The sequence below is a fragment of the Impatiens glandulifera genome, chromosome 7 (genome assembly GCF_907164915.1).
Source record: "Impatiens glandulifera chromosome 7, dImpGla2.1, whole genome shotgun sequence".
Taxonomy (NCBI): domain Eukaryota; kingdom Viridiplantae; phylum Streptophyta; class Magnoliopsida; order Ericales; family Balsaminaceae; genus Impatiens; species Impatiens glandulifera.
In genome coordinates, this window is record NC_061868.1 from 47,518,353 (window position 1) to 47,543,356 (window position 25,004).

Consider the following 25,004-nt stretch of genomic DNA (forward strand, 5'->3'; position numbering starts at 1 on the left):
CATATTCAAAAGCATTATACAATCTTCTTATGAAGGTTAACAAATTTAACATTATTCAATGAAAAGAGATCCCAATATATGTAGACACTATATTTATTAAATTTCCGGTTAAACATGATGAATAATTTTATCCCATAATACTATGGATCTTGTTTATCAAACCAAACTAATTCACCTATTTAATTTATAAAAAAAATAGCATGAGATTATTATTTTAGTCTAAATTTGCATTAAGATTGGTTAATCTTAGAATGATTCATAATTTTATTTTCTTTGTATGTTTGCAAAAATCGCAAATACATGGTGTAAACTATATAAAAAAATTAAAACTTGAGGACAAACATGGTAATAAGTTATCAAAAATATAAAAAAAAAATGAACATTTAATTTATTTATATACTCTATATTCTATCTATGATAATAAAAATTCAAACAAACTCCTAACTTCGTTAGACACGTTATGCTTGTTTGGGGTTATTTTAAAATAATTCATAATTCTTTTGATTTTTTTTTTCAATTTCATTATTAAAATATTAACTCTCTTTAATTTAGTTTTTATGGATTTGTTTTTCCAAAATAATTCCAAGATTATTATTAAAATAAGAAAGATCGATCATACAAGGCCAATTTGATGGTCCACTTTTATTTAAGTTGCCGTTGGAATAAAAATTGACTTGACGATTTTATCCTCTTTGAAGTATGTTTGATAGTTTAGACACGAGGGTATTTACGTCCACTAAATGCTTAGGCATAATTATTCGATATACAAATTGGACAAGTACTAGTGGACGGAGGTGATGGGGCCCAAACACATAATAAAATAATAATGATTCGTTTTTTTATGATGAAATCAATGTTTTGAAAAATGAAAATTTATTTATTAATAAATGTAATAAAATTAGAAACATATATACTACTATAAACAAAGTTCCTTAATTAAACGACATATATTTTTTTTTTTTATTTTAGACAATAATTTTATTGCGATCCAGCCCATTCCTTATTATTATTATTATATATAAAATAAGATTTTTTTAATCTCATTTAAAACATAATTAACTTATTATATATTTTATATTTATAAATAAATATATTTAAAAAATCAGTATTCAAAAATTTTAATTATTTAAAATTTGGTAGTTAAATTAATAATATTTAATTTTTTTATTTTTTATAAATATAATACAGATAATAATTTAATGACGTAAGAGATGTAAAATCGAGAAATTTGATGAAATGACACTAAAGATGTCTCTAATGGCTAAGAGTGCCAGCGGAAAAAAAATCGCTAGTGGCACTTTTATTTTTTTTTGACGAAAATGCTCCGTTGCGAGACGCAACCGACATTCGCGTGACGAATTTTTTATTTTTATTTAAAAAAAAAAAATCGTCTTACGAATGTTGCGTCTCGCGATTGTGGACGTCTCGCAACATGGACAAAATCGTTCGAAAAAAATTAAAAGTATCATCAGCGCGACACTTTTAATAATTAGAGACATCTTTAGTGACAATTCATCGAATTTCCCTCTAAAATCTCGTCTACTACCAAAAGGAAATTCATGAGACAATTGGACATTTATTTATTCTATTTATTTAATTTTAAAAAAATGAATAAAATATTTGTAATAATGAATATATAAGCGGCGTCGGTCACAGTAAAGCACTTAGCATAGAGAGAGTGGACTGTGAGCAAAGTAAAAAGAGTTCTGAGATAGCTTTTTAACAGCGGCGTCGGTCACAGTTCGCACGTATGGAACGTCTTCTTCGGCACGTGTGACTTGACCCTCTCTCTCTAGAGTCTAGTCTACGGGATATCAAAGCTAACGATAGATACACTATAGATACAGCACCATCAAAGCTCAATATTGCCTGCAGTTTATTCATCCGATTCTCTACACTTCAACTTGCATTCTCTTCGTCCCACCGCAGATCGAGTTGAGGTGTGTATGCTTCTACGATTTTTCCATTCATTTGATGTCGATTTTTGCAATTTCTGTGAAAATAATGAACCTGTTCTTATCGATTTTACTCTATTTGTTGTCAAAATCTTCATAATATGAGGTGCATTGCCGGTTTTCGTTAGGAAATGTCACCATTCTTACCACGGATTGAATTTTATTTTTCAAATTTTTGGATGGATTTTATTTTGATGGACAAACTGACGCCTGATTTTTGCTGGTAATTCATTGTTCATACATGCATGCTTTTGTTAGAAATTCAATTCGTAAGGACTGGAGGAATTTTTGTATAAAATTAAGTGGATGGACTTCTCGATAAGGTCTGAATTTGTCTTTGATCATGTAAATTTAAATGATCTTGTAATTGATCTGCTTTTGATTTTTTTTTTTCCATTGTAAGATATAAATAACACTTTTGCTTGGAGTAATAAGAATATTTGAAACTAAATGAGTAAAAAGCAATATACATCTCTGATTTAGGGTAATTCTTGTTTGAATATTCATCTTGCTTTTTAAGTCAGAAATTGACTTTCTGAATGCATTTTCCTTAATTCCAGGGACCTTATTGTTTTTATAATTTTTATTTATTGGGCTCTTGGATGACGACCATGATCATATAACAGCAACTTCAGGGGAAAGCCAGATGCTCTACTAGCAAGAACTTTATGCCAGTCACATGACATGGAAATTATTCATGTCAATCTGCAATGGGCAGTGATTCTTGGCATTCTTCTGGTCTCTTTTATTACGAAGGAATCGGAAGCTATCAGTCCTGATGGTATGATGTTATCTCACCTCCCTCTCTTCCCATGTGCTTGCATCACCTTACCTTTTTTCCTCTGGCTAAGGTTTTTCCTTCCATTTTCTTGATAATTAGTTTATGGATAGTGTAGGGATTAGCCTTGCACATATTCTGCAGTCACTTGATTCAACCCAGGTCTTATTCATATGTTATGATTTCAAACTTGGGGCGTTATTGATCCTGAAATTGTCTACCAGAACTCAGATGCTTACAATAATGTCTCAAATGTGTTGGATGTTGTGATAGCCTCTTCAAGGGAAAAGGGTCTAAATAAAAATAAAAAAATTGTTTAAGATCTATTGGAAAATCTATTTATCTTGTTGGGTTCCTGTTATTACAGATGCCTGTTTTTTTACCTTTTTGTTTCTCTTTCATGATAGCTTGGCATTATTTCATAAATCTAAACCATTCCAAAAAATAGAAGAAGCTAAGGGTCTAATTTCTGATTACATTATTGTATCCTGGTGTTGTGTATATATATCTGCTTATAAGTTTGCTAAATTCTAACAATCATGGAATATTTCCCTTGCATGTTTCACTCTTGCTCATCTTATTGGACATTCTTCAACAATAAAACCTTTGTTACACGCAGGTGAAGCACTTATAAGTCTTAGAGCAACAATTGGTGGTTCGGACGGTGTCTTACTTCAATGGAGGCCAGAGGATCCAGACCCATGTAATTGGAAAGGAGTGAAATGTGATCCAATAACAAAGAGAGTTGTATCTTTGTAAGTTTCTGACTGACCACCTGTCACTTCTTTTATAAACTTCTATATGACCTTACTGAAATTTCTCATATATTTGGATAATGACAAATGTGAATTAGTAGGGAAAAAAAATCATATTTTGAGAATTCCATGATTACATGTATAGAGAACTTAGTTAACTCTCATTTTCATGGATGTCAACATAATAGTTTCTTGTAGCATGGCATCTCTAGTTTAATCATAAATGACAATCTATTCAGTTATATAAAATGCACTATTTTGTTTTCCTTGCTACATTTTCATATAGGAACCTCATTCTTTGGTGACAAGTAATGTCTTTATTTTTTTTTCATCTTATTGAACCCACAATGATTGTGGTGGGTGACACATCATCAACTGAGACCTTAGAACTTTAAAGTACTTGATGCTGTCTGCTTTCGTTATTTGAGATACTTCTACTGAGAGATGAAGATTAAATTAGGGGTTCTTGTTCACTTGTGATGCCCTATATCAGATTCATAGATTTTTCTTTATACATTTTTTTGGGGAAAAGGTCAACATTTTATTACATTAAAAGTGGTGAGCACAAAATGTGTTCACAAGTTAGAAGCAAATGGGAAGAAAAGGAAAAACAAAAGGCGACAAGGGTACAGTTAGAACCAATAAACTCAAAAAACTATGCTTATGTAATGATATTTCAACCACAATTTTTTTTTATGGTTTTTACTAATCCAATTTCTTTGTGTCATTTGACCAATTCATATTATTTTTAGTTGGGTAACTTACTTTGTTTATAGAGTGATTCTCTTGTTAAGGATCCTTTTTATTACTCATTGTTAATTTGTTCTTAATAAACCAGTTGTGTAACGCAGTTTCAATCTTGGTTTGAGGGATCATATATATGTTAACAGTCTTGATCTAGTTAGTTGATGATAATCATTTGGTTCAGTTTATCATTATAATTGTAAACCCTTCAATTAACTTTAATATATAAACATGTACCTTTGTGTTTCTATGTGTGATATTTTTCTGATTTAGTTTTCCATCTCTACATTATCCTATAACTAAAGAGACAAATGACAATCATGATCATGTCTGTACTTGGTACTTCCGTAGTTTCTTTATTTTCTGCTTTCCAATTTTGTGGTTAGGTAAGCTTATGACCAGCTAACTTACTTTTTCTTCTTCTATTGAATTATGCAGGAGTATTCCTTACCATAAATTGAGAGGATCTATATCTTCAGATATTGGAAAGTTGGACAATTTAGAGTTTCTGTATGTTATTGCAAGATTTCCCGTTTATATTGGCGCTTTGGTACATGATTCATCTGCTAAGAGTTGATTTTATACTAATTTTTACTTGCAAATATTGCAGAGCGCTGCATAACAACAATTTTTATGGACCTATTCCTCCAGAGTTAGCTAATTGTACAAAACTGCGTTCTCTGTAAGTACTAGTGTCTGAACTGCTAAACATGTCTGTACATCTTTTGTCCTTTAGCATAGCAGGGTATGCTAACATTTTTGAACACTTGTTAACAATTTCATTATGGTTGGTTTTACGGTCTGGAGTCTCATTATATTCATGAAGATCTGTTTACATGGCTTCTCTGATTTATTCCAAAGAATAAATAGGAAGTCTTCTAGAAATAGCTAAGAGTCTTTTCTTTTCCTTTCTTCCTCTTTTTTCTTTTACTCCATAGTAAAAAAAAAGTTGGCTGTAAATAATATTCTTTGAGCTACAGAACGCTTGTCAATATCCAACATGATTAGGAGCAAATTGAATACTTCATACAATATATGACTAGCTATTATTTGCTTAGGAGATGCTTTCTTCTTTTCCCTATATAGGTTGATCATCTTACTACTGTTTCACGAGCAATTAAGAGAGGAAATAACATATTAACATATTTTTCTGTTTTGATGAATCTTTTCCATTTGGACTTAATATTGAAATCATGAGTTTTAAACTATATAATTAAGAGCTTTATGTGTTCAAGAAGGTGTGAACATGTGAAAACAATCTCATACACTCTAGCATAAGAGCACATAGATTTAGTTTGTAACAAGGTTTTTCTTCCAAGACTATTCTCTTTTTGATTATGTGTCTTCTTGGCTTACTCTATTTTAGGAAATGACATCACTTCTCACATCTACTTTTCTTTTAGCAACTTTAGTGCATTTGCCTGTTTTTGTTCTGAAGAAGTTTTAACAACTAGAATCCACTTTACTGTAAATTATTCTCATTCTCCATTAGTGCTTTTGGATTGGTTCTTATCTATCTTCATCCTCAGGTATTTGCAGGGAAACTACTTCGGTGGATCAATTCCAAGTGAACTAGGGAATCTTTCAACACTTGAAAATCTGTAAGTTAAAAAGTTCATTTTTGTTGAATGATATAACTGGTTCGGGATTAAGTGCTTAAAAACTTCTTATGGTAGCCATTCAGATTATCCTAAAATATAGATCTAGAGGCTTCTTAGATGTCTTCATCTGAAAACGGGACGATGAGCAATTGTTGTTCAGTTTCGATTTAGGCATATGTTAAAAGTTTTATGTCAACTTAAAATTATAATCATTAGTAGATGCATGCAAATTGTTTCAAATATGTTAAATGTCCAATCAAGAGAATATGGGTCTTATTTACACAACCATTTCCTATGTACTAACTTACTTATGACTAATCTACCACATGTTTCTCAGTGATGTTTCAAGTAACATTCTAAGTGGAGCCATCCCGCAAACCCTGGGAAAGTTAGACAAGCTTGCAACCCTGTAAGTATATATCTTTCTTCATATTCAATTTTTTTATGACTGTTTAGATTGACATGTGTTTGTGTACAGAAATGTTTCAAACAATTTTCTGACAGGGGAAATACCGTCTGATGGAGTGCTCACAAAGTTGACAGAGAATTCGTACGTGAATTTCGTTCCTTCATATATTATATAACTTGCAGTAGTTTTCAAAACTGCTCCTTTACTTTTTTAGAATTCTTCCATTGTAACGTTTTATATAAATTCTCTCATGAAATACTTGAGTTGTGGAATATGGTTTTAGTATACACCGTCTCCTACATGATAACAAGCTTTCATGAATAAGGCCTAGCTAATCGAATGTTAGATAGTGGAGGTGTCTATGTCTAATACCTTTCAGGGTCTGATTGTTTGCCCTGTATTTGCTCTTAATGTATAATTCTTTTGATACATTTTTTTTAAATCCATTTGAAGATTTACAGTGCTTCAAATCTCTCTCTTGGGACACTGCAGTAAAAATAAACAGTAAGATCTAAAACAACTGAACCTAGAATAGTAAGTGAAGGTAATATTTGAGTAATATTAAGGATCGTTTGAAAAAGATAGGAAGACTGTTGACAATTAGGTAATCTCTGAAGAACTGGCAAAGCCTCCTAAACCGAGAAGATGGAATTCGAGGTATCATTTATGATAAGTCAGTTTTATGGGAAGTGCAATGTTGATTTTAGGCTACGTTTCTGGATCCAATAGGATAATTGTATGGAGATGATCCACCGGAACACTGTTTTGACGTTTTCTCACTTTTCTATTACGCTTGATTAATTCACGACAACTTATGCTACTTTTTTCTTGAGAAAGTCTAGTGTTGTCAATTGTTATTAGCTGGTTTGTATATTTTTCACCTTCATGTTTGACTGTTGTTTTTAAGGATCTGTCCTATAACTTAAAAAAAGATAAAGAAGTTCTTACTTTTTAGGCTATCACAACACATTGATTATTTTGATAGAATTTTATTATTCTGCTTAGAAAAATGGAAAAAGTAAGGGAAGGAGAAAATGATAAGATATAAAACATGACCTCATGGAACTACAAGTGTAATACCATGTTAAATATTTACATATATTGTCCTCACAGAGATTTGTGTTTCTTTCATTTGCAGTATCTATGAAAAATGTTTGTTATTCTTATTGGCACTGCTATTGCATTATTTGTCAGGTTTCTCGGGAATCAAGGTTTGTGTGGGAAACCAATTAGTAAACCATGCAAAGATAGTGCTAGTGGACCTTTGACACAATCCCAGTTTCCTCCTGGTATCTCCTCGCCCAATAAAACATACATTTCTGACTGCCCTTCTGACACTGTTTTAGGAAAAAAATTCCATTGACATTTAACCTTCTGATTTGACCATGTTCTTTATGTTTCCCTTGTAGCTCCGAACCAAAACACAAAGAAAAAGTATTCTGGACTTTTTATAAGTGCATCAGCTACAGTTGGTGCTCTACTTTTGGTGGCGCTTATGTGCTTTTGGGGATGTTTTCTTTATAAGAAACTTGGTAAAAATGGCAAAGAAGAAAGCCTTGTTGTGAATATTAGTGGAGGTAATTCCATTTTGGTGGTTGCATTGGCTATAATGAGATATTTTTCTTCTTAATCTTATAGTTCGTTCGAACATCTTTTTATTTGAGAATAAAGCTGAGATCTCACGTCTATAAAATGGAATTCTTCAGATGCATCAATCGTCATGTTTCATGGAGATTTACCTTATTCTTCAAAGGATATCATTAAGAAACTGGAGACACTAGGTGCAGAGCATATAATTGGCTCTGGTGGCTTTGGTACAGTTTATAGACTTGCAATGGAGGATGGAAAAGTATTTGCCTTGAAAAGAATTGTTAAGATGAACGAGGTCTTTGATCGCTTCTTTGAGAGAGAGCTTGAGATTCTTGGAAGCATAAAACATCGCTACTTAGTGAACCTTCGAGGCTATTGCAATTCGTCTACATCAAAGCTATTAATTTACGACTTCTTACCTGGTGGTAGCCTAGATGAAGCCCTTCATGGTGGTACTGTTTCTCTCTTTTGTAATGTCATTGTACATATACATCATATTATCTATGATCATTACATAGTTATTTGTCTAGGATAGATGAGTGTAGGAAAGATTAATAGCTATAACGTAAGAGACAGAAGATAGCTACCTAATATTTATTAGAGAATAGGCATCTAACTATAATTCAGGAGAAGCTGACTAGGACATTTAGATTAAAAAAAAATTAATGAGGAAAACCAAAAAAACATATTGATGTTTTAAGGATTTAAATATGTCCAGTCATTAATTAGCATTTTTCAATGTATTATTGTTCTAAATGTACTTTGAATAAGCATATTAGTTATTACATACCATTTCTATTCACTCATTTATATAATTGTCATTTTGTTGTAATATAATGTTTATGATCCTTTATGCAGAAAGATTGGAGCAATTGGATTGGGACACGAGGTTGAATATAATTATGGGAGCTGCAAAAGGTCTGGCTTACTTGCATCATGATTGTTCTCCACGAATTATACACCGTGATATAAAATCAAGCAACATTTTGCTTGATGCCAATATGGAAGCTCGGGTTTCTGATTTTGGATTAGCCAAATTATTGGAGGATGAGGAAACTCATATTACAACTATTGTAGCTGGAACTTTTGGTTATTTGGCTCCAGGTAGGTGACCATGAGTTTTCATAAATGAGATTTGGAAAGACGCTTTATCTTTTTGGAGTCCGCGCGAATAAGCAGTCCGTGTTACTCTTCTGACACTGTTATTTCTGGCAGAATATATGCAGAGTGGTCGAGCGACAGAAAAATCTGATGTATATAGTTTCGGAGTTCTGATGCTTGAAATAGTAAGTGGAAAACGTCCCACAGATGCATCATTCATTGAGAAGGGTGTTAATATAGTTGGATGGGTATGTATGTTTTCTCCTAACTACTGCTATCTTTTCATTATTTACATTTCTCGATAGAGACTATCACAATCTCTGCCATAATCACGATTCTATTAGAAAATCTCCAAACACAAAATTGAAAGTGTTTTCTTTTTTTGCTACTTTTGGCAGTTGAATTTTTTAGGTACTGAAAATAGGGAGGGGGAGATTGTTGATTCATACTGCGAAGGGGTTCAAGCAGGAAGCTTCGATTCTCTGCTGTCAGTGGCAGTTCAGTGTGTGTCATCAGTGCCGGATGATCGTCCTTCAATGCAACGGGTGGTTCAAACACTTGAAGCCGAGATCATGACACCATGCCCTAGTGAATTCTACGATTCAAGCTCTGAATGAAAAAGGAAAAGAGAGAATATCCTTTTACTTGGAAGTGTGGTCGAATATCAAGTATGTTTTCCATCTTTTTACCACGAATATATTATATTCTTTCCCACGAGTCAACTATAAATTGAAACACCCGGTGGTTTTATTCAATTGTTGTTAATCAGAGGTCTTCCCGGCTTGAAAGCATGCGAAATCTATAATATCCTTTTTATTTTAGTTTCTCTGTCGTCATCCTTAGATTATTCTTGTGTTGTCGGAAAAAAAAAAAAAAAAAAGATTGGTAATGTAATACATATGGCAATGCTATTATGTTATTCCATTTTTGTGGGTTAGTGTTACCAAATTAACATTTTAAATTTTATTGTTAATTTTCTACTACTACATTTTGTAATTTTTCTTGTCCTGTGTAAAATATTGAAGAGATATATGTAGTGTATATTCTTCCCATTTCTAATGCTTTTAATAGTAGTGAAAGACCTAACAGGGACTTCATATTGACTGTAAAACTTTGTATTTTTTTTTTACTTACACATTTTACAATTTTTTCAAAAAAAGTAAAGAGGTTATTATCAATTTATAGTTGTGTTATTAGTTCACTAACTAATGTTTTATTATGTTGTTATGTAGATAATGATAATATTATAGTATTTTTAATTAATAATTTTATACACCATTTCCTTTTTTAAAATATAAAACATTTTATTGATTCATATTTCATACCATTGCAATGGTCTTAAATTTATTGTAAAAATTATAATAATGAAAGATGGAAGTTTTTATAAAAAGTTTTCAAACACTTTATTTGGGCTAATTGAGATATCTTTATAATTTGGGATTTTAATCAATTATTTATGTGATATTTATAAATAAAAAAAATTAATATCACTAATTTAACTATGAAATTTTAGCAAATAAAAATTTTTGTTTGTCAAAACACTAAATTCGATTATTAAATTAGTGACATTAATATTTTAAAAGTACATGTTACTATTAAGTTTTTAATTATAAAGGACACATAATACCATTTATTGACGGATGTCCATTTATGTTAGGAAAAAACCTTATTTTGTACAACCTTGACAATGCGAAGTCTTAAATTATGATTTAAAAAAAAATGTCTCAAATTACAATTGACCTCCATAAAAGTTTCAAATTATAAAATAAAAAATCGCAAATTACAATGTGCCCCAATAAAGAGCCCTAATTTATTATTTTGGCCTCGTATCATTGTAATGATTTTAAATTTATAATGAAAATTCTAATAATGAAAAATGAAGTTTTTAAAAAGAGTTAAAAGAATTGTCAAAGTAAGCCTCCTTAGTGAAGTTAATTGGAATTTCGGTTCCAACTAAGTCGTTGAAATCTATAGTCGAAAAATTCAATTCACTTAATGAATTTTTTATTCATTTATATATGTCACGTAAATAATAACTTAATAAAATTTAAAATTATTAAGACAAAATCTTAATTTTGTATACATCAAAATTTTAAATTTTAAAGAAAAAAAATATAAAAAAAAACAAAAGTTAATAATCCCAGGTCAAATAATATGATAAAACATAATGATAGAGCCGTAGAAAATAGACTTATCAATTAAATAATAGCGAAATTGAGTGTTTTATTAGATGCCATTTTAAAAAAAAAATTATGAAAAAAAATCAATATTTTTTATGATCCTTGAATTTTAAAAAAAAATTATATAATTGAGAAAGCAAAGTTATTTGTTGGTGTACAAGGGAATTTGAGAATTTTGGAAATTTTGAAAATGAAATTCAGTCAAATTTGGATATATATAAAGTTAAAAGGTCAAAATGGAACGTAGTCAGATAGTCTAGGGACGAAAATAATTACAAATTAAATAAATTAATTCGAATTATGATATTCAGGATGGATTTTAAAAGCTTAAAAGAACTTGGAAGGCTAGTTTGAATATAGAGGAAGAGTTCAGGAAATCAGACATCCAAAATTTAATTATAAATTTGTATCTTGCAATATTTATAAAGTGAATTCTATTCATAATATCTTACATTTAATTATCATGTTATGTTTTAATTTTCATTATTTTTAAAAAACATTTAGTTATCTTTTATATATGTACTATTTATTTAATTAATAAGACTAGCAGTTGCACATACAATGATTTTGTTTATTTATATTCTTAAGGATATCATCACCATCACTTCATCCTTTCAGCCTAAAGAGACTTCATATTCACTTTGATTACAACATTTTTATACATAAATTAATAAATAAATTAAAGGTATCTGACTATCTGCATATTAAGGTTTGACAACATATGAATTTTTAAAAAAATAAAAAGATGAAAATGGTTCATTTTGCCTTAAAGATCCCTATTTTGGGGAACATGTTCTGAACAATTTGTTGGAACCCTAATCCACTTTGACATGGTTGTTGGTGCATTCTGGCTAACAAAGTCTGATAATCGGACATTGTGGAATCGGAAAGAGGTTCCAGGAATTCACACCGAGCCAAAATGTGAGGCGGAGGCACACCAGCAATGAGATTCGTGTCTAGCCTCAGTTTTCCGGCTTCTTCTTCTTCTTTTAGTTGAAGTGAAGAGTTTTCTATGGAAGAGGGAGACCCGCCTGGAATTACTTGTCGCTCGAATGGTAACCGTCTAGCTGGCTGCAAACAGAACTCCATCCATTGATAGATTAGAGGTGATGCCCCACGAACTCGCCCACCTAAGCTCTCTGTTTCTGCTGCTACTTTTGAGGCTGCCGGAATTGCCTGTATTATTATATAATAAGCAACAAATATATTACTATTTCAAAAATGCCCAAGAGAGACGCATTAGTTAATACATTTGCTTCTTTTGTAAGATAAAGAATTGGTAACTTCAAGTTTACCCATAGATCAGCCCACAGGCTAGCACCAGACTTTGGAACAATAACCGAAACATTTTTGAGTCGGTTGGCAGCTGCAATAACATCACTACTCCACCCCACTGCCACCCATACATCTCCCACTGTGAATGCCTTTAGGTAGTCAGCACTGTCGAACAATCGAACCTACAATACAAACTCCAGCACTATCATAACCACCCACGGAGATTCATACATAAATGGGTTTTTTTGTGACGATTTTTGAAATTGTATTATGTACCTGCTTAGCAAGCAAAGCAAGCTTGTCCTGCACAGCATTAATCCCTCCAGGTACATGGGAATCGATGTTGTTTGTGTTGTACGATGCATCTATAGACTTCAAGACAGCACCAATTACTTCTCTGGGACAATTCACCATAGAAATCTTTCCAGCAAGTTCAGGCCGCCATAAATCTTCCCAATCCTGCAATACCATTTTCATACACCAGACTCCAGAGTTACTAATTTAACATGCCTCTCAAACACAACATTTACCAAGGAATTGTTATTTCCTCTAACAGATAAGCATACATTAACACTACTACCGCAAGTGATATATGTCCCAATTATATGCAAGTATCACATGATCAACACAAAGAGCTATCGAGGTCTGTTAAAAAACATTTGAGCCTGTAAATGTAACATAACACCTGATACTAATTATCAGAAAAGTATTATGAAGATTAAATAGTGACAGCCTGACGGGTAAAACAAGTAGAATAACATCACAAAAGGCGAATACAATCATAAGATGTTCTTCTTTTGGATTGCACAATGGCATAACTTTGCAATACTGATAACCCTAAATCAAAAGCACTGCGTGTCCAAGAAATTGAATCACTAATAAGAAATGACCACTTGATATATGTTATCTCTATATATCACCACAAATTCTAGCAGAAATGAGAAATGCAACTTTAATTGAAATAGAAACATGAAAACTACAAAAGGAATAGTTTACCTCTATGGGTGCCAAATTATATTCTTGGAACTTGTTTTTCTTGTACATTATTACCATGCTTCCCCATCGATACGGCACAGCCCATATTTTGCCTTCAGCAGAAAGGTTGCCCTCACTGTTCCTGCACAAATATACCTGATAATAAATTAAAATAAAGGAAAAAGTAATATGTCTTCTTCTAAGTTCCTGTGATGGTCAGAAATAAAACATTAACATGAAAGTTTTTCAAAGGTACAGAAAGACATAAAATCTAATGTTTCCATGTGAAGAAGTTTTATAACGTTCCTGACTTGACTCTTCTTTTTCGTCTTGCCATGGTAAAATATAACCAACACTGACAAGCATAATAATATTAAAAAATGAATAATGATGCATGGGCATAGCTACAGAAAACCAGTGTCATTTTCTTTTATCACCATGCAGAAGAACACACAAAGTTCAGAAATTTCAACTCTGATCAAATTGCTCATAGTCTATATAACAATGTTATTCATCTTTTGTTTTCAATTTTAAGGCATTACTTTAGTAATAGAAGTCTCAAGAGCTATTACCTTCCATTTATCACTTAAACCACGAAACCATCCTTCTTCTTCTATACCATGGAGAGGCTCAACTAAACCTCTACTAATAGCATAACCGAGCCATGAATCGCCAAGTGTAATCATGTCAGCCGCCGCCGCAGATTTAGGTTTAATATCCTTTTTGTCGAAAGAGGAAGAAACTTCGGAAAAGATGTCCTGGAGGCATCCACGGTACTCCAAACTGAATTTTAGTCTTTTTCCTTGAGATTGCACAAAATCCTAAATTCCAAAACACAGAAGATTTTGCCTTCAGCTTGAACATAAACAAAAATAACAAGAATGAATGAGTACATTACAATCATACAAAGACAAAATCATCTTCATTTATCTTCTCAAACTTAAAAAATAGATCTTGCAATGAAGATGGATCATGACAATTAAGACACATTGTATGTAAGGAATGAAAGAAACCTTGATCCAAGAAGGAGGCACCGATTCACGTAATGAAACAATCCTCAACGGAACTGTCAAAGCATAAACTTTGGATTTCCACATCTCAAAAGCAGCTTTTTGTTCCTCATTTTCGAAACTATCCACATCCTCCGATTTCATCATTTCACGGTCATCTGCATTACTACACAATTTAGCCATACACATTTACACAACAAAAGTAAGAATTTGCACCTTGAACTATTCTCTCCTCTTCCACAGACGAAAGTCCGACAACTGGAACAGTCGAACGCTGAGTGGAGGCAACGGCGGCAAGTGAATGAAGTCCGAGACCAGCGAATAGAACGGCAGAGGCGGCGATCCGTCGAATTGAATGAAAATGATCTTTAGTGAACTTGAGGCGTTCACTGGATTCTCCGGGCGACGAAGATGAACAGAAGCAGAGAGGGCGGTGAGTTGAGTGGGAGATAAGATTGGGTGATAATTGGAGAGTGGGAGTTCGAATGAGAAGGGGAGATGAGACAGGGTACGTTACAGCTGAGGTGAATGATTTTGATAGGCAGTAAGACGGATCGGGCAAGCAAGAGGAAGAGGAGAAGATGACCACCATTGGAGAACTGATGAGCTTGAAATTTGAGGTCTGATTTTGGGTAGAAGAAAGTAGAAACCTAATTTATATTATTTTTTTCATTAAATATTAAAAACATAATTATTTTCTCTTTATTACATTTTAAGAACATGAGTAAACTATGTCAGCGACTGGGAGAGCGATGCCTACGTGGATTTGATATGTGGAATATTCTCTCCTATTATTAATTATTTTATCTCTCCTTTTATTAATTATTTTCTCTCTCTTCTTATTAATCTTATTAACCGTGAGAATAAAAATATTAGATAAACATTTATTTATAATTATTTATAAGTAATAAGTCAATAGAAAAAAATAAAAAATAAAAAGAAAAAAGAAACCATAAAAAATATTTGATAAATAAAGGAATTGAAAAGTTATAAAAATAAAATAAAAATAAAAGAGATAAATTCATAATTCAACTAATCAGTAATATTAATTAGGGTTTATAATTTAGTATTTAGTATTTAGGATTTAGGTTTTAGAGTTTTTTTAGAACGTTAGGGTTTATGATTTAGGGTTTAGAGTTTAGAGTTTAGGGTTTAATAAGAGAGATAAATTATTTAACAAAAAGAGAGAGAAATTAATTAATAAGAGGAGATAAAATATTCTACAAAACGTGTTTTAATTATTATTATATTTTTATTTATTTATTCCACCTGTCAACCCACGTAGGCATCGCTCTCCCAGTCGCTGTCTCAGAGTCGCACTCTCTATCATTCCTTGTTATAAATATTTTCATTTCTCTATTTATTAATTATTTCATTTATTGTTATTGAAGTAAAAACATTTTAATAACTCATTTATATTTTTTAATTTTAGAATGTTGGGTCTATTTCTTCTTCAGATATTATTATTTTTGGTAGGTTAAGCACGTAGCTTATAAACACATTTAAGCGAAACTTATTGAACGTATAAACTTAAATTTAAGATATTATATCTATATCTACAATTTTTTTGTCTTACTTAATCTATGAAAAAATTCGAAAAATTGATAACCAATTAATGATTTATTGGTTAACCAATTTTTTACTGGTTCAATTGATTTATTTTTTATTGGATTAATCGGTAATATTTTAATTATATATTTATATTAGTTATTTTATAAATATTAAATATGTCATAAAATTTAATAATATATATTAATTATTTTTTAAAAATATTAAATACTAGAATATGAACAGTAAAACGATGTAATTAACCATTTTGAAATAAATAGAGTTTTTCTTTTTAATTAATCGATTTATAAAATAAATGATAAAATTGTGATTGTAAGTTGGTATTAACATTTTTGAAAAATAAACCAACTTAATACATAATCACGCCAAAACTATATAAATATATCCGATAGTGGCAAAACATTTGTGGGTTTTAATTACACATATAGATATATATATTAAGGGTTATAAGAATCAATTTCCTAAAAACATGGAAAATATACACAATCTTCAAAAGAAGATGGCATTTTAAGTGTTTTCCTTCATTACTGTTCCTTCTTGAGCATTATCTATTCTCTCTACATATGCAGATGGAAACCATCCCACTCTTCCATTACACTCCCCTTCAGACCATCCAGTTGGAGCTACCTATCAATCATACATCTTTCATTTTTTAAAATAAACGCAAGAAAATCATTCTTTTCCAACCATATATACCATGCAATTGTGTGTGACATGATATACGAGACTAACCTGGCGAACTACAACATAGTCCTCTTTTGAAAGGCTCAACTCGCCCGCAGTTTGAGTATCAAATCCATGTAAAACCTGAAAAAATAATTAGCCCAAATATTTCACCTTTCAAGACAACAAAAGATCCAGGCTTCAAATAACCCACTATTCAATCAACAATCTATTTATTAAACAAAGCCCTAGATATAGAAGTGTTAAAACAGTGATAGATTACTAAAATGAAGTTTTGAAAATATAAAGATTGAAAGATTTACTTTTGCAACAAAGTAGTTGTCATGATCTAGGTTGTCCTTATGGGTACCACCACCACCATTCAAACTAACAGAAACATGAAGACCTTGCTTTTCCGTCACATTCTGTTGATTCTCCAGCATCATCTGACCCATAAAACCATACACACATTCATAGATAAGAAAAACTCTTTCTTGGGAAATTCATAAAGCTAAAGTTACAGACAAACCTTAGCATGAAGATTATCTAAAGCAGCAATAATGTTCAGATGATAAGATTTCTCAGCATCAACCTGTAAGAGGTCCAATCAATGATTTTGGGTTTCAAAAAGAGGGGAAAGTGGGAGATCTGGAAATAGTTATATAGTGACACAGTTTACAAACAATTGCAATTATGTTCAGAAGTGAAAACAATAAAGCAAGAGTGAACTATTCACTCTACAACTGCAACAAAAAAGTTGTATAGACAAAAATACCATTGTTTTGAGCTTCTGGGAAGTAACTGTCTGCTGATGATCCTCCACGGACAACATAGCAGTAATTGCTTCCTTACCAAGAGCCTTTACCGATGATTTCAGTTCATTCAATTTGTTTTCAGAGTTTTGAAGCTTAATTGCATACTCTGCTGGAGCAGAAGGATCTCCATACTTTGATCGTCGCCTTAGTACTTCTGAAGCCTGATCATTATAAATGAGATAATCAACTATCACCAAAGCTAAATCCAGCTGCATGTGTATCAGGAAATGACATTAAAGAATACCTGAGCTTCCATCTCCTGACAAAGTTTTTCATAGCGATAAGCCAAATGGCGAGCATCCTCCAAAGGCGCCCCTGCTATTAATTTGCGCAGTGGTTCACAAACCTGTAAATTGGAAAGCAACAACCATATGAACAACAGCGAGAGAAACAACGTAATATTTTAGACGCAAAATCATGTTATTGAGGATATGCATGTATGTTTTGTCTAATTGTACAGAAATGACAGGAAATGGAACAGACCAATAATAGAAAGTTGCTTGATGAACACCATAAGGCCTTGTTTGATGTGGGTTATTTGAGACTAATCTCAAATAACCCACCATCCAATTAACAATCTACACATAATCACATCATTCAAATCATCAACCAAAATAACCTCTACTTTTTTAAAACGAGAAAAAGAAATATCATTATATGTATACCCCCTTTCTTTTTAAAATGGTCCATGCATTGAGATGAAAAATGGACATTTAAGCACAACGTCAAAACATTACAGGGTTATATATGTATACCCATAATGCCTTTTTTACCCAAATAACCTGATTTTCAATAACCACTTGGTTATTCAAATAACCCAAGATAAAACAAGGCCCTAGACTACAAGGTGAGCAGGAACGTTTGCCTTAGAAAAGGAACATCTAACATTGAATTTCTAAGAGCTTCAACTTGTGACTGCCAATTTTTGGATATTTTAGACTAGCATATGAATAAAAGTCCATGTGGGAATATAATTTTTGTATTGTCTATTTGTTTCAGCAAACACCATTGTTTTCTTCTTCTTTCTTCACAAAGACAATTACCTGTCTTAGTGTCTTTTCATGTGCATTTTAGTTACTCCACTTGCTAGCAAACCATGAAACTTGGTTCTTATTTACGTAATTTGGCTCATTAGACAAGTCTATTTTCAACTTGAAAACGATATTTTTTAAAGCAACAATGCATTGTTCACACAACCTGATCACCAAGTACGCCAAGCATTGTTTGTCGCTCGCTTTCCATTTCTTTGTGTGATATGCCAAATTGTTGAGCAGCCCTTGCAAGAGCAGATACAGAATTCTGATTCTCAATGCCATGTCTGCAGCAATCTTCAGCCAACCTTTTTGCTACAGAATCATTTTGAATGAGAAAACATGTAATCTGGCCTTATATTTTTAAATGAAGTTGGAAACACGCCACAATAACATTACCAATCTCCATTTGTTTTTTTCCAATTGATATATAGCCCTCTAGACCACGAACAATATCTTTCTGAAAATGCTGTGCAACATAATGAATTTCAGACTTTGCTCACATATCCAGTACTGTTTGCTGGAGTTGTCATAAGAATTTATTAGCTAGACAAAAAATAACTTACTGGATATAGACATGACTTACAAAATCTAAGACCGTACCTTGGCGGTTGTAGTTGAATTGTGTAACTTTAGAAGACGTTGATGATATTCATCTTCAAATTCATCTACTAGATCAGGCTCCTCCCCTAGACGTCCTAATTGTCTCATAAGCGCCTACAGAGAATCAATCTTCAATAATCAATCATATAGCTAATGCTAATTATGCTAAAAGTGTTGATTAGTAGAAAAAGTATAAGATTCCAAGAGAAGATGAAAAGATCAACATCATAAAATATACATTTCACAACCATTAAACAACCCGTGGAAACAATACATCACAAGTCATAACAAGGTTTATCATAGCATTGATTCAATATAAAACTTTAAAAATATTTATTGAATATGTTCATGGAGAAAATATATCCAGAGACTCAGCTAATCAAAGAACAAGAGCAACTTAATTAGGTAATACGGGATTAATTTCCATATATACATTATGAAACGCTTACTTACAAGATCTATTTCAATCTCAATTTGTTTTCATTTCATGCTTTTACAAAACTAAGTTCAATTTCAATTGTCATGTTAGCTCAGATTCTCATAGACAAATCAACAACATATTAAATAATCCTTCTAAAAACATGTAGAAGTTACAATAAAATGATCAAACAAAACGAAATAGGTATGGTGATGAAGATGAAGATAAAGTAACCTAAGGTACCTGCTGCTGTTTAGCAACTTGTTCTCTGAGCTTGCTCGCTTGCCTTTTAAAGGCCTCCATGGTGACAGTTCCTGTCCTATTCCGTCTCGAAGAAACAACAGCAAACACAAACATATAGATAGAGATAGATAGATGATTAATCTGGTGAAGAGAGAATAGCTGATCGATCATACACTCGTTTACGGAATTATTGGAAGATCGGTGAAGAAGCCCCTGACCGGCAAGGAAGATGAAGAGACGGAAATCTACTGTGAGAAGAATGTTCTTCCGGCGTCTAGAGTAGCGTTTTAGCAATTGACTACATTCAAAATGGAGTGGAAACTGTATTCTCTCTCTCTATCTCCTTCCTGCTTTTAATTCTCTCTCTTTAACTCTGTTTTCAACTGTTAAATTTACTCTTCCATGACCTTTAAAGGGAACAAGAAGAAATTCTTCCACCTCTAATGGAGTAATCATTTTTCCATAAATATTTTCTACTGTTAGTTGGGAAATTTGAGAAATGAGCATAATAATAATAATGACCCGTATTTTGGGAAATGATCCGTTCTAATAATTTGCAAAAATATCTTATAGTCATGTACAAACTACAAAAGTCCAAAATACATTCGTAGTCACGTGAAACATACATATAATTCGCGTAACGCGAAGAGATGTATGTAAAATGTCCAGAATACCTTTAAAATATTCTATAATAAATATTAAGAGTATTCTGGACATTTCATTTTTTCGCGTCACACAAATACATGTTTCGTTGTTTCGTTTGATGCGAAAGATATTTTGGACTTTGTACCTACTTAAAATGTCATTTTTATAAACTTAATAAGGTTTTTGGATCATTTGATTATTATTATTATACTCGTTATATCAAATTCCACTTATAGTTTTTATTTTTATTTAAAATATTTTTATTGAAAAAATATATTATTAATAAAAACTTAATATAAATATATAAGTTTTCAAAGTATTCATAAAAATATTATTAATAAACAACACCACTTGGAAGGGGTAAAACTGGACTAAAAAAATAACATTATCCGATTTTGGTAAAAGAGCTGAAACTTTTGAAAAGGGGACTTGGGAATATATGTAAAGTTTCTTTTATGTATTTCAATAAGAAGATGCATAAATATTATTAATAAAAGTAAAGAATTGAAATATACATTTTTAATTAAATTATTTTTTATAATAATATAATTTATTATCTTTGAGTAATCAGTTGTTTTATTTGAATTTATAAAATAAAATATTTATAATGTATTATTTTAATTTTTTTAATAAATTTATATATTATTTTAAAATTTTTAAAATATTTTAAAATTAATAAGAAAATTCTAAAAAAAATTGACTTAGTATTTAAAAATGGTTCGAGTTTCGTTAAGAGATTGTCGACTGTCCGTACCAAAAAATATCGTTTGTCATTAGTATGGAGCTGGGTTTAATGAATTTGGATGTGTCCCAAAAGTCTGTCTAAGAAAAAATTGAATATTAAAATAAAATATTATATATATAATTTTTCAAGGTTTAGAGTTTAAGGTTTAAGATTTAGGATTTAAAGTTTATGTCATATATATTATTTTTTATTTGTCTCATTTATCAAAACAACATCGTTTTATCTCTGAAACAACAAGTGGGACAATCTCTTGGGACAGCAGATCCTCACTCAGGCTTAATTCTACAAAAAAAAAAAAAAAATTATCCATAAAAAAGTTATTTGACTCATTATTTTTTTAATTTAATTCATTGTGTGTATATCTAATTATAAGAAAAATATAAAATTCACGTTCATCCATAATTTTACATTTATTTTCTTCAAGTGCACTTTATTTTTGTTTTCAAACCTACAAAAACTCTAATTCATTCATGAATCCTCAATGGAAGTATCATTGTTTATAAGAATGTAAATGAATAGAGTTGTTGCAAGCTATTTGAATCTCAATTCGATAAAAAATCTCATTCGAGCTCGTTTGTTAGTATTAACTTAAAAGCTTGAAATTTAAATGAGCCAAGCTAAAACTTTTAAATATTCTCAATTCGTCAGCTTGCGAATATATTTTTTTAGAGCCTCGTAAAAATATCCGTTTAAAGACTCGTTTATAGGTTCGTAAACATGTTCGTTTATAGACAAGTTAAAACTTTGTTTAATATTTATTAAATATATTGTTGAGGTGAGAAAACTTTAATATTTGGACTTTTTATTGGCCATTCCAATTCTATATGGGTTAGAATTCTATAATTTTAGAATTATATATATATATATATATATATATATAATGATTATATATATATTAGAATTTGTTTTTATTTTATTTTGTGGAGTTTTTGTCTTGAAAACATCGTTTTCAGTCCAATTATGTATTTGTTAGGATTTTATCATTTCGAGAGACCAAATATTATATAAACTAATGTCATAATCAAATAGATGTAATATTTATTATTATTTCCTTAATAATATTATCTCTTTAATAATATCATATTTTATGGATAAATGTAGTCAGATTTTATCTTAGTGAACCTGTTAAAATTGTGTTTTTTTTATTGTTTTAGGTTCGAGTTAGAGGAGAGTCGATGTGGATGAGCTCCATGAGCTCCGCCTCGAAACCTCCGGCGCCGAAGAGGGCATAATTGGTTTTTGAGATATAGAGGATCGCCACTGTCAAAGCGATAGCTTGAGTAGCCATTTTTAATTTTTTTGATAAAATTTGTTGATAGAGAAGAAGAAATATATGTCAATTATATTGACTACTTGGGAAGTATGTCATGGAATAATTTTGTTTGTAAAGCAAGAAGAGAATATGACACTACTCCTAATTATTTTTCAATTTAATTAATTATTTGATTCTCTTATTCCAAATATAGTCAAAATTTACATTCATCCATCATTTCTCATTGTTTTCAATCTCATTCTAAATTTTATTTAAAACTCTAATTTCTTAATCATTTTAGTATGGAAGTATCATTGTTTCCATTGCTGCGTATTTAGTCGAACCAGTGTCGACCCTAAGGTAAGGCCAATTAAGCGGTCGCCTATGACACCTCTCACATTACCATCCAAAATCAAAAAAATAAAAACTGATAACACTTTTCTTAAGTCTGTTAAGACAATAACCTACATTCTCCAGTTAAAATGCTTATCAAGCACAAATTGTTTTATAGACCATAAGTTTAATCCTAAATCGTCGTAGCATAGATGAGCAAATGGGTAAAAAATGATCCGTTTTGTTCGAATTTTTACTAATTAATAAGGATTAATATGATTTGGACAATCTAAACTAAAAAAATATTTATATATATTTTTTTAGTTGAAGTGTAACATGAAATTATTCAATAATACATTAATTTATTCATTTATTTTATTTATATTTAATTAAAAATAAACAAGTGAATTAAGTATATTATATATTTTAATTCAAAGTATTTTAGATTAATTAAATTATTTAAATTCAATTATAATTAAACTAAATGTAAATTTAATTTAATTCGAATTTAATCAAAACTTAAATAGTTAATTAAATGACTAATCTGTCAAATGCTCTAAGATAATTCAATTTAATATTTTTTTATTTAATTATTTAATTTTTATTTATTTTATTATTTAATATTTATTATGTTTAATTATAAAAAAGTATTATTAAAATTTTAATGTTATAAATAATTTTGTTTAATTAAATAGTATTTTTAATTTTTTCTAAAATTTTTAATTAGTTACTTTTGAATCTTTTAATTAACTAATTAAAAAATTAGAATCTGAAAAAAAAAATTTGAATAAGTAATGCAAAAATAAGTTTAAAATATATTATATAAATTTTAAGAAAACGAAATTAAAATTTATACTTTTATTTAAATCGTTTGAATAATTATAATTAAATCGAATTTAATAGGATTCAAACTCAATCAAATTGAATTTCGGATTAATTCATCCCATGTTTACCCTAGCCGCTTGTACAAACCAATTCCTTGCAACTCTACATATCCCTTGCAGATATATCAAACCAACTAAACTTCAATGGATCCGTAGATAACTCTCCTGTCAACGTTCAGGCTAGTTATGAGGATTGGGGTGCCTTAGCAGAAATAAAATAAAATAATTATTTTTATTATCAAGTTTAACAAAAATAACATAGTTTAGTACAGTAATTGAGCAGTGTTCCCAATTTGATCTCCATGAGGAATTCAGTATCGCTATGATAGACTGAATCCATGAGAATTGAGAGATTAAGAGCTCCAACGTGAAACATCTGGCCTTCCAGAGGCGGACGAGACAGGCAAATGAGATTGGACGGATGATTACTAATAACAACACATAGCATGAGAATTGATTGGATTGTCATTTCGGAAAGAGCAGATCTGGATTAATAACCGGTTTTATTTGATTGTTTGAGAGGTTATAAGTTCGAACACATTTAGTTAAATAGTTAAGTTTGTTGGTGGATTATGTGTTAATCATTTTTGTCATATTTTTCTTATATAGTTTTAATCCTTTTAATTATTGATTTTTTTTTAATTATTAATTTTGTTTGGTTGATAGTATTTTTTAACAAAGTGCATACTTAAACTAAATCGAGACAACTAATATCCTCCTTTCATTATTATTAATTATACTCCTTTAATGAAAGATTGAATATATCTTGTGATTTTAATCGAATTCATTCACGATTTTTTCAATTTATAAATTATTTTTATCACTTCAGCTACCTTAGTGTATGACTGAAAATGAGTCAACTTGAGCATAACTCGATTAAGTATTTATTAGCTTGACTCAACTCGAACTCAAGTTCGACTCGATTATTTATCTACAATCTTGACTTATCTTGAAGAATTTGAATAAAATTAAATTTTCAAATATTTGTGTTGAAAAAATATTTATTTTAAATTTTAGGTTTTTTGGGAAATATAAATTTTAGGTTTTAATATTAAAATAAATTTAAAATATATTATTAATTATCAGGCTCGAAAAACTCAACAAGTATTCGAGTAAGTATTTATATGAGCTTAAACTCGACTCGAATACTAAACAAGTCGGATCGAGCTCGACTCAAATTTGGTCAAACTCAAATTGTGTTTTCACCGAGCGACTCGTCAGCTTGACTCGTTTGAAACCCTCCTTAGTGAGTTAATTTAACTTTGTGATTTTTATAATCTGATTTAAAATTAACAATTCCCATCTTGAACCTTTTTTTAAAATTTATTTCAAAAAAGAGTTTAAGATTGATAAAAAAAAACAAAGTTTGAGGACTTAAATACAAAAATAACTTAGGGACTAATTACTTATGTTTTCTATGCATTTTACAA

General features: G+C 30.5%; 3 protein-coding genes across 6 annotated transcripts in view; 1 reads left to right on the forward strand and 2 right to left on the reverse strand.

The window, feature by feature from the left end:
* Positions 1 to 1,783: 1,783 nt before the first annotated feature.
* Positions 1,784 to 25,004, forward strand: part of LOC124944769 (LRR receptor-like serine/threonine-protein kinase FEI 2) — a 37,685-nt gene continuing 14,464 nt past the window's right edge. Inside the window, exons 1-14 of one of the 3 annotated variants that reach the window (XM_047485109.1) lie at positions 1,787 to 1,940; positions 2,582 to 2,736; positions 3,353 to 3,488; positions 4,671 to 4,742; positions 4,843 to 4,914; positions 5,762 to 5,833; positions 6,171 to 6,242; positions 6,312 to 6,383; positions 7,437 to 7,531; positions 7,652 to 7,819; positions 7,949 to 8,284; positions 8,691 to 8,936; positions 9,048 to 9,181; positions 9,332 to 9,906. In XM_047485109.1, the coding sequence (XP_047341065.1) occupies positions 2,640 to 2,736; positions 3,353 to 3,488; positions 4,671 to 4,742; positions 4,843 to 4,914; positions 5,762 to 5,833; positions 6,171 to 6,242; positions 6,312 to 6,383; positions 7,437 to 7,531; positions 7,652 to 7,819; positions 7,949 to 8,284; positions 8,691 to 8,936; positions 9,048 to 9,181; positions 9,332 to 9,550 (1,791 nt within the window). In that variant the 5' untranslated portion in view covers positions 1,787 to 1,940; positions 2,582 to 2,639 and the 3' untranslated portion in view covers positions 9,551 to 9,906. Of the gene's footprint in view, positions 1,941 to 2,515; positions 2,737 to 3,352; positions 3,489 to 4,670; positions 4,743 to 4,842; positions 4,915 to 5,761; positions 5,834 to 6,170; positions 6,243 to 6,311; positions 6,384 to 7,436; positions 7,532 to 7,651; positions 7,820 to 7,948; positions 8,285 to 8,690; positions 8,937 to 9,047; positions 9,182 to 9,331; positions 9,907 to 25,004 lie in introns of those variants that run through there. The other 2 variants (XM_047485107.1, XM_047485108.1) reach the window with 2 other exon arrangements.
* LOC124944770 (spermidine-binding periplasmic protein SpuE-like) lies at positions 11,812 to 15,014 on the reverse strand. The gene is made up of 7 exons (XM_047485110.1): positions 14,590 to 15,014; positions 14,377 to 14,531; positions 13,936 to 14,184; positions 13,385 to 13,519; positions 12,665 to 12,847; positions 12,409 to 12,570; positions 11,812 to 12,289 (listed from the first exon to the last, which is right to left on the reverse strand). Exons 1-7 carry the CDS (start codon positions 14,963 to 14,965, stop codon positions 11,870 to 11,872), a joined length of 1,680 nt encoding a protein of 559 aa, XP_047341066.1. The 5' UTR covers positions 14,966 to 15,014; the 3' UTR covers positions 11,812 to 11,869.
* Positions 16,334 to 20,094, reverse strand: LOC124944771 (SH3 domain-containing protein 2-like). 2 transcript variants are annotated; one of them, XM_047485112.1, is made up of 11 exons: positions 19,889 to 20,094; positions 19,716 to 19,791; positions 19,055 to 19,168; positions 18,851 to 18,920; positions 18,618 to 18,766; positions 17,665 to 17,766; positions 17,381 to 17,581; positions 17,135 to 17,197; positions 16,929 to 17,051; positions 16,675 to 16,749; positions 16,334 to 16,569 (listed from the first exon to the last, which is right to left on the reverse strand). In XM_047485112.1, exons 2-11 carry the CDS (start codon positions 19,773 to 19,775, stop codon positions 16,450 to 16,452), a joined length of 1,077 nt encoding a protein of 358 aa, XP_047341068.1. In that variant the 5' UTR covers positions 19,776 to 19,791; positions 19,889 to 20,094; the 3' UTR covers positions 16,334 to 16,449. The 2 variants fall into 2 exon arrangements, with proteins under 2 accessions (XP_047341068.1, XP_047341067.1); XM_047485111.1 differs by having other exon boundaries at positions 19,716 to 20,094.